Genomic DNA, 15,126 nt, shown 5'->3' on the forward strand with positions numbered 1-15,126 from the left:
GGCTAAGGCCCCCAGTGTAACAGCGTGTCCCTCCCCCGGCCTGTGTCCCTGGACTGCCATATAATCAGGCTTGAGTAAACAACCAGTAGTGGGAGCCCTCCCCCATGGAGGGGTGGATCCCAGGACACAGAACAATAGACTCATGTGTTGGCTGATTCAATTGTGTGGTGACTTGCGAAGGGCTGGGATGGTACGCTGAGCTGAGATCCTGGTGCCCGTGTGTGGAGGGTTAAAAGCTGCCACGTGGAATGGTGTTGTGTCCCTCATCTGTTGGATCCAGTGAACGCATCCCAGGATTATTTGTCTTTTCCCTGGCGTCGGATTGCCAGGTGGCGACCCCGGATCTACTCCCTTTGTTTGGACTCATTGTAGACTAATTACGGACGCTGCAGAATTACTTTGATTTGTGTTGTCCCAGTTCCATGTTCCAATAAATCTTATTGGATTGATTATCGGCCTGGTGTCTGTTCCGGCTCTGTCACATGCCCCATCACACCCGGCACTTGCGATATTCACCTGTCTCCGTTCCACCGCCGTGTGCCACTTTGTCATCCGTGTCCTCTTGCTGTGACTGTTCAGGCAGGGAGCGTGCACTAACCACGTCATCGCGCCCTATGACCTGAAAGTCACAGCCAGAGGACGCGGAAGATCCGGCGGTGGAACGGAGACAGGTGAATATAGCATGGCTCACCCTCCCCCTTCATACTCACCCTCCTGGTGCGTCCCTGCTTCTTCGTCGGAGATCGCGGTATGCGTTCAGTGCTTACTCATCCCGCTATCTCCTGGGCTACAATCCTCCTCCCTGGATGCATCACACTGTGGGGTCCAGACTGTGCAGACCCGTCGCGCTTGCACAGTCTATAAAGGCTTCGGCCAGAGTGACGCTATCAGCGTTATATTATATACATACATACACACACACACACACACACACACACACACACACACACACACACACACACACACACACACACACACACTTATTCTATGTGTATATCTCTATTCTATCTATTGTAATCTAACCTGTCACTCTGATTAAAATGTACGCGGCTGATCATTTGCCGGCTTTTAATCTATCTATCTATCTAGAATATATATATATATATATATATATATATATATATATATATATATATATATACTGAATATAAATATATATATACGTATTGAAGAATATTTTGTTTGAAAACTATGTGTAAATGATTTAGAACATTTCTGTATGTAAAATCTCATGTTAAAATCGCACTGCAGTCGGATGTAGATTGGATGCTAGGTGTGAAAAGTCAGATTGTACTCGGACAAAAAACGCCTGACACTCACATGACACTTGCATTGCACTCGTCAGACTTTCCTGCAATAAATCGCACCGATTTTTAAATCGCTAGTGTGTCTCCAGCCTGTGTATGTAATAGTGGTGTGAGATCAGTGACCCAAGGTCATTTAACCCCTTAAAAAAATCAGTTACTTATTCAAATCATTAAAATCAATGCCAACTTTGATGCCAATTTTCATGGCCAGAACCCATTTGGGAAAATCTAAAGTGACATGAATTTCATGCAGGGCATCAAAATGCATGTAATAATGGTGTCAGATCAGTGGCCCAAAGTCATTTAACTTCTTTAAAAAAATCACTTACTTATGCAAATATGTGAAAATAGGCTGTTTGCCCACTTTGATGCCAGTTCTGATGCCCAGTACCTATTTGGGCCAGGCTAAAGGGACCTGAGTTTGATGCAGGGCATCACTATCTGTGAATTTGAATTGTCAAATCAGTGTCCCAAAGTCATTTAACCCCTTGAAAACATCAGTTACTTATTCAAATCTGTGAAAATGGGCTGTTTGCCCACTTTGATGCCAGTTCTGATGCCCAGTACCTATTTGGGCCAGGCTAAAGGGACCTGAGTTTGATGCAGGGCATCACTATCTGTGTATTTTAAGTGTCAGATCAGTGGCCCAAAGTCATTTAACCCCTTAAAAACATCAGTTACTTATTCAAATCTGTGAAAATGGGCTGTTTGCCCATTTTGATGCCAGTTCTGGTGCCCAGAACCCATTTAGGCCAGGCTGGAGGGACCTGGGTTTGATGCAGGGCATCATTATCTGTGTATGTTAAGTGTCAGATCAGTGGCCCAAAGGCATTTAACCCCTTAAAAACATCAGTTACTTATTCAAATCTGTGAAAATGGGCTGTTTGCCCACTTTGATGCCAGTTCTGATTCCCAGAACCCATTTGGGCCAGGCTGGAGGGACCTGTTTTTGATGTGGGGCTCCCTGTTCTATATGTATGCACTGTGGTATCAGTGGCCCAAAGGCATTTAACCCCTTAAACATCAGTTACTTATTCAAATCTGTGAAAATAGGCTGTTTGCCCACTTTGATGCCAGTTCTGATGCCCAGAACCCATTTGGGCCAGGCTGGAGGGACCTGGGTTTGATGCAGGGCATCACTATATGTGTATTTTAAAGGTACCTTCACACTAAACGATATCGCTAGCGATCCGTGACGTTGCAGCGTCCTGGCTAGCGATATCGTTTAGTTTGACAGGCAGCAGCGATCAGGATCCTGCTGTGATATCGCTGGTCGTTGGTTAAAGTTCAGAACTTTATTTGGTCGTCAGATCACCGTGTATTGTTGTGTTTGAAAGCAAAAGCAACGATACCAGCGATGTTTTACAATGGTAACCAGGGTAAATACCGGGTTACTAAGCGCAGGGCCGCGCTTAGTAACCCGATGTTTACCCTGGTTACCAGTGTAAAATGTAAAAAAACAAACAGTACATACTCACCTACGCGTCCCCCGGCGTCCGCTTCCTGCACTGACTGACTGCCGGCCGTAAAGTGAAAGCACAGCACAGCGGTGACGTCACCGCTCTGCTGTTAGGGCCGGCGCTCAGTCAGTGCAGGAAGCGGACGCCGGGGGACGCGAAGGTGAGTATGTACTGTTTGTTTTTTTACATTTTAGGCTACTTTCAGACATAGCGCATTTTTGAGCGCTATTTTGCGGGCGCTTTTCAAAAATGCGCAATGTCATTTTCGTCTGCCGGCAAAGTGAATGAGAAATTCACTTTGCCGTTCAGACACACCGCAAAAAAACGCGGCGCTTTTGTCTGCAAACACGCCGGCGTAAAAAGAATTGACATGTCAATTCTTTACGCAGCGGCGTGTCTGCGTATCCCCCTAGGGCCCCATATTAACGTGCACACACAGCGCCTTTGTCCTGGGTGTCGGCGTCTTTGTACGGAGGGGTTGACACCCAGGACCGGACGTGACGTCGGACAGGAAGAGGGAAGCCCCGCCCCCCAGTGAAGCAGCATGGAGTGTGTGAGTGTGTGTGTGTGTGTAGCGTGTGTAGCGACGCTGCAGCGATAGAGACAACGATGCCGATCGCTGCAGCGTCGCTGTTTGATCGCTGGAGAGCTGTCACACAGACCGCTCTCCAGCGACCAACGATGCCGAGGCCCCCGGGTAACCAGGGTAAACATCGGGTTGCTAAGCGCAGGGCCGCGCTTAGTAACCCGATGTTTACCCTGGTTACCAGCGTAAAAGTAAAAAAAAACAAACAGTACATACTCACCTGCGCGTCCCCCAGCCTCTGCTTCCTGACACTGACTGAGCGTCGGCCTTAACAGCACAGCGGTGACGTCACCGCTCTGCTTTCACTTTCAGTTTAGGGCCGGCGCTCAGTCACTTTGATACGTGGCACTTTGATACGTGGCACGTGGCACTGAAATATGTGGCACTGAAATATGTGGCACGTGGCACTTTGATACGTGGCACTTTGATACGTGGCACTTTGATACGTGGCACGTGGCACTTTGATACGTGGCACTGAAATATGTGGCACGTGGCACTTTGATACGTGGCACTTTGATACGTGGCACTTTGATACGTGGCACTTTGATACGTGGCACTTTGATACGTGGCACGTGGCACTTTGATACGTGGCACTGAAATATGTGGCACGTGGCACTTTGATACGTGGCACGTGACACTTTGATACGTGGCACTGAAATACGTGGCACTGAAATACGTGGCACGTGGCACTTAAATACGTGGCACGTGGCACTGAAATACGTGGCATGTGGCACTGAAATACGTGGCACTGAAATACGTGGCACTGAAATACGTGGCACTGAAATACGTGGCACTGAAATACGTGGCACTTAAATACGTGGCACTTAAATACGTGGCACTTAGGCTATGTTCACATTTGCGTTGTGCGCCGCATGCGTCCTTTTTTTGATTGATTTTGGACGCAGCAAAAATGCAACTTGCTGCGTCCTCTGCGGCCGGATGCGTGCGCTGCAGTGACGCATGCGGCGCAAAACGCAAGTGCGACGCATGTCCATGCGCCCCCATGTTAAATATAGGGGCGCATGACGCATGCGGCGCCCGACGCTGCGGCGCAGACCGCAAATGTGAACGTAGACTTAAATAGCTGGATAGAGCTGGATCCGCGGGCTGTGATCTGGCCTACGCTCAGCACTCTGCGGAGCGCTGTCATTCAAAACACGTCCACTCATTTTGGTGTTTAGTCCCAAAATGAAGGATGGAAGAAGAAAAGGGTTGGACAAGGAAATGACATCATTTCTTTTTTTTTTCCCCCACTGCAGTTAAAGCTTTATTTGTGTCAAACACAGACAATCTGCAGAGAAAACTGCATAAAAAACCGCACTAAAAACCGCATCAAAAACGCACCAAAAACGCACCTGCGTTTTCTGCCAAGAGCTGCGGTTTTTGTCCTGAAAAAAAAGGATTGAAATCAGGATCGTGTGAACATACCCTTACCGTACAGGGTTACGAGGGGGGGCGTCTGACTGACGCCTGCCCTAGTAACCTGGGGTTAGTGACAGTGGGGTTAGTAAACCCCAGCTGATGTCTGTTCCGCTTGCTGAGGCGTCTTTGGCTCAAGGCCATTGCAGCTGGCAGAATCGACATGATGTTAACTCCAGTGTGTATTGTATTCTGAGTCATAAAGACAGGAAATGACCTCAATGACTCTTTTTTTTTTTTCCCCTTTTTTTTTTTTCAAACAAACTTTATTTTCAGTACACAATGCTGAAAAAAACGCAGCTGCAAAAAACGCAGCAAAAAACGCTGTGTGTGAAAGCAGCTGCGTTTTTTGCCTGCGTAAAAAAACGCAGGTAAAGCAGCAGCAAAATACGCGCGCGTAAAAATACGCAGCAAATATGCTGTGTGTGAAAGTAGCCTTACACTGGTAACCAGGGTAAACATTGGGTTACTAAGCGCGGCCCTGCGCTTAGCAACCCGATGTTTACCCTGGTTACCCGGGGACCTCGGCATCGTTGGTCGCTGGAGAGCGGTCTGTGTGACAGCTCTCCAGCGACCAAACAGCGACGCTGCAGCGATCGGCATCGTTGTCTGTATCGCTGCAGCGTCGCTTAGTGTGACGGTACCTTAAGTGTGAGCTCAGTGGCCCAAAGGCATTAACCCCTTAAAAACAGCAGTTACTTATTCAAATGACCAAAGTTGACTGCCCACTTTGATGCCAGTTCTGATGCCCAGAACCCATTTGGGGCAGGCTGGAGATACCTGGTTTTGATATGGGGCTCCCTGTTCTATATGTCTGCAGTGTGGGATCAGGGGCCCAAAGGCATTTAACCCTTTCTTCAGCGCTCTTTGGTGCCCATTTTATTGTTTTTTGCAGCCGTTTTTTAGTGTAGTCACATCAGGGCACCTCACTGCATTGTCTTTTATTATTGAGATGCTTATATTTTGTTGTTAAACCTATAAAAAACCCAAAAACAATGAGGAATAAGAAACCAAGCTCAGCCTCACCTCCCCTCATGGTGCCTGTGTGCGGCACTGGAGGAGGCCCCGCCCTTTCCTGTGACGTCACCCCTCACAGGAGCGCCTGCACTCTAGACTAGTTGGCTCCCAGACTGGGTGACCGGTCACAGCACGGGACGGAGCTCTGAGCCCAGCGCAAGGTATTAGGTAACGTCTTGTCACCGCGAGCGGCCGAGCCTGCGTGTGATATCCCGGAAGTAACTTAGGACACTCACGGGGGCGCCGACCTCTATGACATAACTTGCCGGGTGAACTTGGCTATGCAGGGTAAAGGGTAGAGTCTAACTGCTGCTTTCCTATACACAGGCTCCAGCAAGAAGTCACTGTGAAGGCTGACAGCGGGCAGGACCGGGTGCACCATGCTGCCAAACACTGGGTAAGTGGGCACCAGGCGGGTGGGTAGCCCTCAGATCTGCATGCCCTCCGTGAAGGGCACTTTCTTGTTTAGTCACAGACCAGGCTCACTATGTTGTGTGCAGGATGCCAGCCATGTGGGTGCTACAAGAAATATTGTTACCCCACTAATCTAATGACCTAGCGCCTGCGGCAGGGTGTGCTCCACGGTGTGCTCTGCGCCTGCCGACCTGCGCGTGACCTGGACAGTGATGAGGCTATGCTAGGGTTACGCTTCACATCATTGGGGATTTATGCGTGGAAGCTAAACTGTAATTCATAGCATTTCTGCATCTAAAATCCACCCACATTTTGTCCACGTATTCATGCTTTTTTGTTGCAAAAATACACCTGGAGACGCAACAAAGCAATGCCAGTCCAGCAGCATAACCTGTGAATTTAGGGTCCATTCATTGAATTGAATATGTCAAATACAAAACAGAAATTGACATTATTATTCACTTTCTTATATAGTGCCGTCATCATCGCTGTCCCTGATGGGGCTCACAGTCTACATTCCCTATCAGTATGTCTTTGGAGTGTGGGAGGAAACCGGACTACCCGGAGGAAACCCACGCAAACACAGGGAGAACATACAAACTCCTTGCATATGTTGTCCTTGGTGGGATCTGAACTCAGGACCCCAGTGCTAACCACTGATCCACCGTGCTGAAGTTTAAACAAAACGGATCACAAGCCAATGTCCATGCAGACTCCACACTAGAAAACAACAAAAAAATGCAGCATGTGCATAACATTAAAGGGGTTCTCCTGTAGAAAGTTATCTATTCACAGCAGAGGTGGATACTGACTGCTTGGTGCCCCTGTGCATGAAATGTCTGCCCTCTCCCCCTGTCCAGCAGGTCGCTTATGAAGACAATCTGGCCATGGGACCGCTGAGCCTTGGGCTCTGAGCAACAGGCCAGATTTCCCTCACATTCACTGCCCTGCAAGCAGGGGCGTTCATAGAGTTCACAGGGCACCATAGCAAAAGTTCTATTTGGGTGATGTTTTGGTCACTTTTGAAGGTTGGTTGTGCTTTCACACTCGTGGTAGCATGAGACGGACTCTACAAGTGGCTCAGGTAGTGCAGCTCATCCAGGATGGCACATCAATGCGAGCTGTGGCAAGGAGGTTTGCTGTGTCTGTCAGCGTAGTGTTCAGAGGGTGGAAGCGCTACCAGGAGGCATGGAGGGGGCAGTAGGCGGGAAACAACCCAGCAGCAGGACCGCTACCTCAGCCTTTGTGCAAGGAGGAGCACTGCAAAATGACCTCCAGCAGGCCACAAGTGTGCATGTGTGACACCCCAGGGTCCTGGTTGTCACAGTGGCATTGCTTTCATCACGGGGAGAGTGATGTCACGCATAGAAGCAAGCAAAGATCTTCTTTATCAGGCAACCACAAACATACAACATGTTCACACTCCAGGCCAGAAGGGGGAGCGCTGATCCAGTTTGTGAGGGAAAGTTAGTCAGTTCCTGTCAGAGAGACAGAGGAGAAGGAAGCAGAGGGGCTGTGCAGCCAAGAGTGTGCTGCAGCTCCTGGACAGAGACAACATAGAAGGAAGAACACTTTGTAGAGAGCATGCAGGAGAGCGAAGCACAGGAGTGACAACTGGGGAGGACAGCTGCGATTGGGCTACCTCCCTGCAGAGCACAGATTCAGGTAGCCGGAAGACCGAGGTTGTGTTGGTCTCTAGGAGGCACAGCACAAACCAGCAGCCCAGCTGGACTACATGTCACCTGTCTGCCCTAATACCCAGGAGACACAGTGGCGCATAGAGCCTGGGTCGTGATGGAGGACAGAGAACAGTGAGGACCTTGATGGAAGCCACAGGCAGCAAGGGACTACACCGCCGTGCTAGTAGGAAGGCTTTTAACTCCACCTGGTAAAGGGAACTCTGAACTCGCTTCCAGGCTGGCCGGACCCTGCATTTATCCGTGATCTGGTGCCTGGACTGTGGATGCCCGAAGTCTTCAGTAAACCAGGTAAAGAGACTGCAAACCTGTGTCCTCTGTTTCTTACCGCACCATTAACCATCTTCATCTACACACTGGGGACCCATCTTCACCTGTGGGAAGTTATACCATCTTAGCTGCCATAACATCACCCCAGAGGACCCCTTTAAGCAGCGTCGGTCCCCACTGACCGAATACCACAGATGGTGTCACGATCACAAACTTTATTCAAAACCCCTTTTAAAGACATACCCTTTTATTTGGGCGCCCAGGGCCACGGACCAGTTCGCCGCCACCGTGACATCCACTTTAAAGGGAACCTGTCACCCCCAAAATCGAAGGTGAGCTAAGCCCACCGGCATCAGGGGCATATCTACAGCATTCTGTAATGCTGTAGATAAGCCCCCGATATATCCTGAAACATGAGAAAAAGAGGCTACATTATACTCACCTGGGGGGGCGTTCCTATCCGATGGGCGTCGCGGTCCGGGGCTTCCCATCTTCATAGGATGACGTCCTCTTCTTGTCTTCACGCTGCGGCTCTGGCGCAGGTGTACTTTGTCTGCCCTCAACAGGGCAGACAAAGTATGCCTGCACCGGAGCCTCAGCGTGAAGATAAGACGAGGACATCATCTTAAGAAGATGGGAGGCCCCGGACCGCGACGCCCATCGGACCGGACCGCAGCGGGACCGCCCCATGGTGAGTATAATCTAACCTCTTTTTCTCATCTTTCAGGATACATTGGGGGCTTATCTACAGCATTACAGAATGCTGTAGATAAGCCCCTGATGTCGGTGGGCTTAGCGCACCTTCGATTTTGGGGGTGAAAGGTTCCCTTTAAGTAATGGACCCGGTACCGAGTACCCGTAGGCCCTGGCAGGCGACTTGCATGTGTCTGCGCAAACTGTTAGAAACCGACTCCATGAGGATGGTCTGAGTGCCCGACGTCCACAGATGGGGGTTGTGCTCACAGCCCAACACCATGCAGGATACTTGGCATTTGCCACAGAACACCAGGATTGGCAAATTCACCACTGGCGCCCTGTGCTCTTCACAGATGAAAGCAGATTCACACTGAGCACATGTGACAGTCTGGAGACACCGTGGAGAGCGATCTTCCTGCAACATCCTTCAGCATGACCGGTTTGGCAGTGGGTCAGTAATGGTGTGGGGTGGCATTTTTTTTGAGGGCCGCACAGCCCTCCATGTGCTCGCCAGAGGTAGCCTGACTGCCATTAGGTACCCAGATGAGATCCTCAGACCCCTTGTGAGACCATATGCTGGTGCTGTTGGCCCTGGGTTCCTCCTAATGCAGGACAATGCTCATGTGGCTGGAGTGTGTCAGCAGTTCCTGCAAGATGAAGGCGTTGAAGCTATGGACTGGCCCGCCCGTTTCCCAGACCTGAACCCGATTGAACCATCTGCTGCCTCATGAGGAGCATGCCCAGGCATTGTAGGGAGGTCATACAGGCACATGGAGGCCACACACACTACTGAGCATCATTTCCTTGTCTTGAGGCATTTCCATTGAAGTTATATCAGCCTGTAACCTCATTTTCCACTTGGATTTTGAGCATCATTCCAACTCCAGACCTCCGTGGGATATTAGTTGTGATTTTACGTTAATCATTTTTATGTTTTATTGTTCTCAACACATTCCACTATGTAATAAATAAAGGTTTGCAACTGGAATACTTCATTCAGTGATATCTAGGATGTGGGATTATAGTGTTTGTGCGTGCGCGTGTGTATATGTGTATACGTATGCGTGTGTATATTTATTTATTATACCGACCCGCTTATAAGAAGAGACCCCTAATTTTACCACAAAAAACTGGGAAAACTTAATGGCTCGAGTATAAGCCTAGGGTGGGAAATGCAACAGCAGTTGGTAAATTTAAAAAATAAAGATAGATACCAATAAAAGTAAAATTAATTGAGACATCAGTAGGTTAAGTGTTTTTGAATATCCATATTGAATCAGGAGCCCCATATAATGCTCCATACAGTTCATTATGGCCCCATAAGATGCTCCATGCAAAATACGCCCCATATAATGCTGCACAAATGTTGATTATGGCCCCATAAGATGCTCCATAGAAACATTTGCCCCATATAATGCTGCTATACAGCCAATGAAAACCCAAAAGTCATTATCTCAGTAAATTAGAATACTTTATAACACCAGCTTGAAAAATGATTTTAAAATCCGAAATGTTGGCCTACTGAAATGTATGTTCAGTAAATTCACTCAATACTTGGTCGGGGCTCCTTTTGCATCAATTACTGCATCAATGCGGCAATGCTTAGGAAGCCTTTGCAGGTGTTTTTTGTAAATTATTCTAATTTACTGAGATAATGACTTTTGGGTTTTCATTGGCTGTAAGCCATAATCATCAACATTAACAAAAATAAGCACTTGAAAAAAGATCACTCTGTCTGTAATGACTCAATATAATGAGATTCACTTTTTTGTATTGAAGAACTGAAATACATTAACTTTGTGATATTCTAATTTTGTGGGAAGCACCTGTACATCTGTTAGGATTAGGTTCTGCTGAGCCCAACCATGTAAATATTATATTATAAGTCTGATATCTATAGTATCTGATAAAGGGTTATTCCCCAAATAAATCAAGTTTTCCCCTCTCCCAAATATAAGGGATAACTTACTGACTTTTGGGGGACTGATCACTTGGACCCCCAGCAGTTCTGAGAACAGGACTCTGTAGCTCAGCCCTGAATGGATTGGAGGGCGCATTCTCGACTTACTCTGTATTCGTTGTCTATGTAACTGATTGAAATAGCCGAGCTCAGGAGTTCTTTAGCTAATGAAGAGAGCAGGGGCCGAGCATGCACAACTGCTCCATTCAGGACGAGTCTTCAGACCCCTGTTCTCTCAGAATCTCGGAGGGGGGGTCTTGGATCCTATGGATCAGAGATAACTTGATTATTTGGTGAATAACCCTTTTATAGACCCTGGTTGATTTTTCTATTATTTACAATTACAGTATCTTGCATGAACCAAAAACAAATACACACACATGCATAAACGTGAACAGACAGACACACGGGTCGGCTCCATGTTTTCGTCCCCAGGTGACAGTCTCAGTGGGCCCCTTTAACACATACCATGATTCATGATGCACAGATACAGCAGAGAAATATAGGTATAGTACAGTGCCAAAGATTTCACACATTTCTGACATTACATGAGTGATATCAATTGTAAATTCTACAATACCATATTGCAGAGGGGATTCAGGTGATTGAGGGTCCAGAGATTTCAGGGTTTCAGTAGTTTTAGACATAAATGGGATATTGATAAATGTACCCTACCAGTAGAAACCGTCCTCAGCAGTGTGCCCTGTCGAAAAGTAAATTTCCTCCTATAAAGTCCTCCATACAGTATTATGGGCACCACATAGTGCCCCATATAACGCTCCATACAGTATTATGAGCACCACATAGTCCTCCAAACAGTATAATTGGCCCCATATATTGCTCCATACAGTATGAGCCCCACATAATAGTCCATACAATACAATGGGCCCCTTATATTATTATTATTTATATAGCACAATTGATTTCATGGTGCTCTACAAGAGAAGGGGTACATACAAATTAGATATCACTTACAGTAAACAAACTAACAATCTCAGACTGATAGAGAGGAGAGGACCCTGCCTTTGCCGGCTTACATTCTTCAGGATGGTGGGGAAGGAGACCGTAGGTTGGGGGGTTGCAGCAGCTCCAGTGTTGGTGAGGCGGTAGCTCCAGTAGTGGTGAGGAGGCAGCGGGGTCAGTGCAGGCTGTAAGCTTTCCTGAAGAGATGGGTTTTCAGGTTCCATCTGAAAGATCCAAATGTGGTTGATAGTCGGATGTGTTGGGGCAAAGAATTCCATAGGATGAGGGATATTCGGGAGAAGTGTTGGAGGCGGTTGGGTGAGGAGCGAATAAGTGTGGAGGAGAGAAGGAGGTCTTGGGAGGATCAGATATTACGTGAGGGAAGATATCGGGAAATTAGTTCAGAGACGTATGGATGAGACAGGTTATAGAAGGCCTTGTAGGTCATTATTAGTAATTTCAACTGGATACGCTGAGGGAATGGGAGCCACTGAAGAGAATTGCAGAGGGGATAAGTGGAGGAGTAGCGAGGAGAGAGATGAATTAGTCGGGCAGCAGAGTTAAGGATGGACTGGAGAGGTGCAAGGGTGTTAGCAGGGAGGCCACAGAAAAGGATGTTGCAGTAGTCTAGATGGGAGATGATGAGGGCATGCACAAGCATTTTAGTAGATTGAGGGTTGAGGAAGGGACGGATTCTGGAGTTATTTTTGAGCTGGAGGCGACAAGAGGTGGAAAGAGCTTGGATGTGCGGTTTGAAGGACAGGGCAGAGTCAAGGATGACTTCGAGGCAGCGGACTTCCGTTACTGGGGAAAGTGTGATGTCGTTAATTGCGATAGATAGGTCCGGTAAGGAAGATCTATGAGATGGAGGAAAGATGATGAGTTCAGATTTTTCCACCTTGAGTTTTAGGAAGCGGGATGAGAAGGTGGATATGGCTGATAGACACTCCAGGATTCTGGACAGCAGAGAGGTGACATCTGGGCCAGAGAGGTAGATCTGAGTGTCATCTTCATTAAGGTGGTACTAGAATCCATGGGACATTGAGTTGTCCCAGGCCAAGTGTATAGATTGAGAAGAGTAGGGGTCCTAGAACAGAGCCTTGGGGGACTCCAACAGAGAGAGGGTAGGATGAGGAGGTAGTGTGGAAGTGGGAGACGCTGAATGTGCGGTTGGAAAGGTATGAGGAGATCCAGGATAGGGCGAGGTCTTTGATGCCAAAGGAGTAGAGGATCTGTAGTAGGAGGCAGTGGTGAACTCTGTCGAAAGCAGAGGACAGGTCTAGGAGGAGGAGTATAGAGTATTGTCTGTTAGCTTTGGCTGTAAGTAGGTCGTTAGTAATTTTGGTCAGGGCTGTCTCAGTTGAGTGATGGGGTCAGAAACCAGATTGTAGATTGTCAAAGAGCAAGTTAGATGAGAGGTGGAAGGAAAGTTCAGAATGGACGTGCTGCTCCAGGAGTTTGGAAGCGAATGGGAGCAGCGATATTGGGCGATAGCTGGACATAGCGGTTGGGTCGAAGGTTGGCTTTTTAATTATAGACGTGATTTTGGCATGTTTGAAAAGCAGAAGGGAAGGAACCAGAAGATAGTGATAGGTTGAAGAGGTGGGTTAGGGATGGGATAAGAGTGGTGGTGAGGTTGGGGAGGAGGTGGGATGGGATGGGGTCGAGCGCACAGGTGGTGAGATGCGATTTGGAGAGGAGACAATTAAGCTCCCCTTCAGTGATGTTGGATAGGTAGGTTATGGGGTTTGGGCATTGGTCTGGTATACAAAGAGGTTGTGGTTGAACAATGAAGACTTGCCTTGTTTGGTCGATTTTTGTTTTTAAAGTGTTTGGCAAAGTCCTCAGCAGAGATGAGGGAGGTTGGAGGGGGCAGTGGTGGGCGGAGGAGGGAGTTAAAAGTTTTGAATAACTGTTTAGGGTTGTAGGATAGGGAAGATACAAGGGTTGTGAAGTGGGCCTGTTTGGCAGAGGTGAGGGCAGATTTGAAAGCGAGTGTTGCCTGTTTGAATGCAGTGAAGTCGTTTTGCGAATTTGTTTTCCTTCCACACCGCTCTGCAACCCTGGACACTTGCCGGAGCTTTTTAGTGGTGTTATAGTGCCAGGGGTTGTCTGTTGATATGTCGCACTCTGCCATGAATAAGAAGGGCGACTACATCAATAGCTGATGCGAGAGTGGCATTGTAGAAAGCAGTGGCACTGTGTCGTGGAGTGATGTTATGGATGCCAGTGGTAGCATAGAGTCAGAGTGTGTGGGTGTCTAGGTGTGCAAGGTTTCTGCCAGGGTGCGCATGTTGCTGGACATGGGTGACAGAGGACAGGGATGAGAAAGTGAGTAGATGGTGGTCTGATAGAGGGAGAGGGGAGGTGCTGAAGTTATAGAGCAGAGACAGGTGAAGACCAGGTCTAATGTATCTCCGTCTGGGTGGCTGAGGAGGACCACTGAGCAAGTCCAAAAGATGAAGTAAAGGACAGGAGTTTGGAGGCTGTTGACTGAAGGCTATCAGTGGGGTTGTTGAAGTCACCTATGATGATAGTGGGAATGTTAGTGGAAAGAAAGTAAAGAAACCAGGTGGAGAATTGGTTAATAAAGGCAGTGGCCGGGCCCGGAGGTCAGTATATGACGGCCACTTGGAGGTTGGAGGGAGAGTAGATGCGGACAGAGTGGACTTCAAAAGAGGGGAGGATAAGGGAGGGTAGAGGTGGGATTGGGTTAAAGGTGCAGTTAGAAGAAAGGAGAAGACCCACTCCTCCACCGTATCTGTTGCCGGGGCAAGGTTTGTGGGGGAAATGGAGGCCGCCGTAGCACAGCGCAGCAGAGGAGGCGGTGTTAGAGGGTTTTAGCCATGTTTCTGTGAGGCCGATGAAGGCAAGATTGCGAGAGAGAAAGAGGTCATGAATCACATGAAGCTTAGTGCAGATTGAGCAGGCATTCCAGACTGCGCCTGAGAGAGGGAGCAGGTGGGTGGGCATAAAGGGCATGGGTTTTATGTTGTAAGGATTGCGGTAGTTCATATTAGATAGAGAGCGGTAGGAGGGGGTAGTAATGATATGTATGAGCTGTGGGGGAGGTCCAGGATTGGGAGATATGTCGCCAGCAGTGAGGAAAAGCAGAGAGGAGAGCAGGTGGGAGGAGAGTGGGCAGCTTGTTTTATATTTTATTAGGACAGATTTGAGGTTGAGGAGCAGGTCATCAGAGGAGGTCAGGTGGGGAGGGAAGGAGAGATGATTATTTGGTTAGAGGGTGCTGGGGTTTGGGGATAGCGAAAGAGTGAGGATTAGTGGAGCCCCATATATTGCTCCATATGGTATAATAGGCCTCATATAATGCTCCATA

The 15,126-nt window shown here is 48.1% G+C and overlaps 1 protein-coding gene across 2 annotated transcripts in view; it reads left to right on the top strand.

The window, feature by feature from the left end:
* Window positions 1-5,804: 5,804 nt before the first annotated feature.
* The window catches only part of HSDL2 (hydroxysteroid dehydrogenase like 2), an 82,592-nt gene continuing 73,270 nt past the window's right edge, over window positions 5,805-15,126 (top strand). Inside the window, exons 1-2 of one of the 2 annotated variants that reach the window (XM_077251194.1) lie at window positions 5,805-5,950; window positions 6,117-6,186. In XM_077251194.1, coding sequence (XP_077107309.1) covers window positions 6,170-6,186 — 17 coding nt within the window. In that variant the 5' untranslated portion in view covers window positions 5,805-5,950; window positions 6,117-6,169. Of the gene's footprint in view, window positions 5,958-6,116; window positions 6,187-15,126 lie in introns of both variants that reach the window. The other variant, XM_077251184.1, reaches the window with a different exon arrangement.

The sequence above is a fragment of the Ranitomeya variabilis genome, chromosome 1 (assembly GCF_051348905.1).
Source record: "Ranitomeya variabilis isolate aRanVar5 chromosome 1, aRanVar5.hap1, whole genome shotgun sequence".
NCBI classification, from domain to species: Eukaryota; Metazoa; Chordata; class Amphibia; order Anura; family Dendrobatidae; genus Ranitomeya; species Ranitomeya variabilis.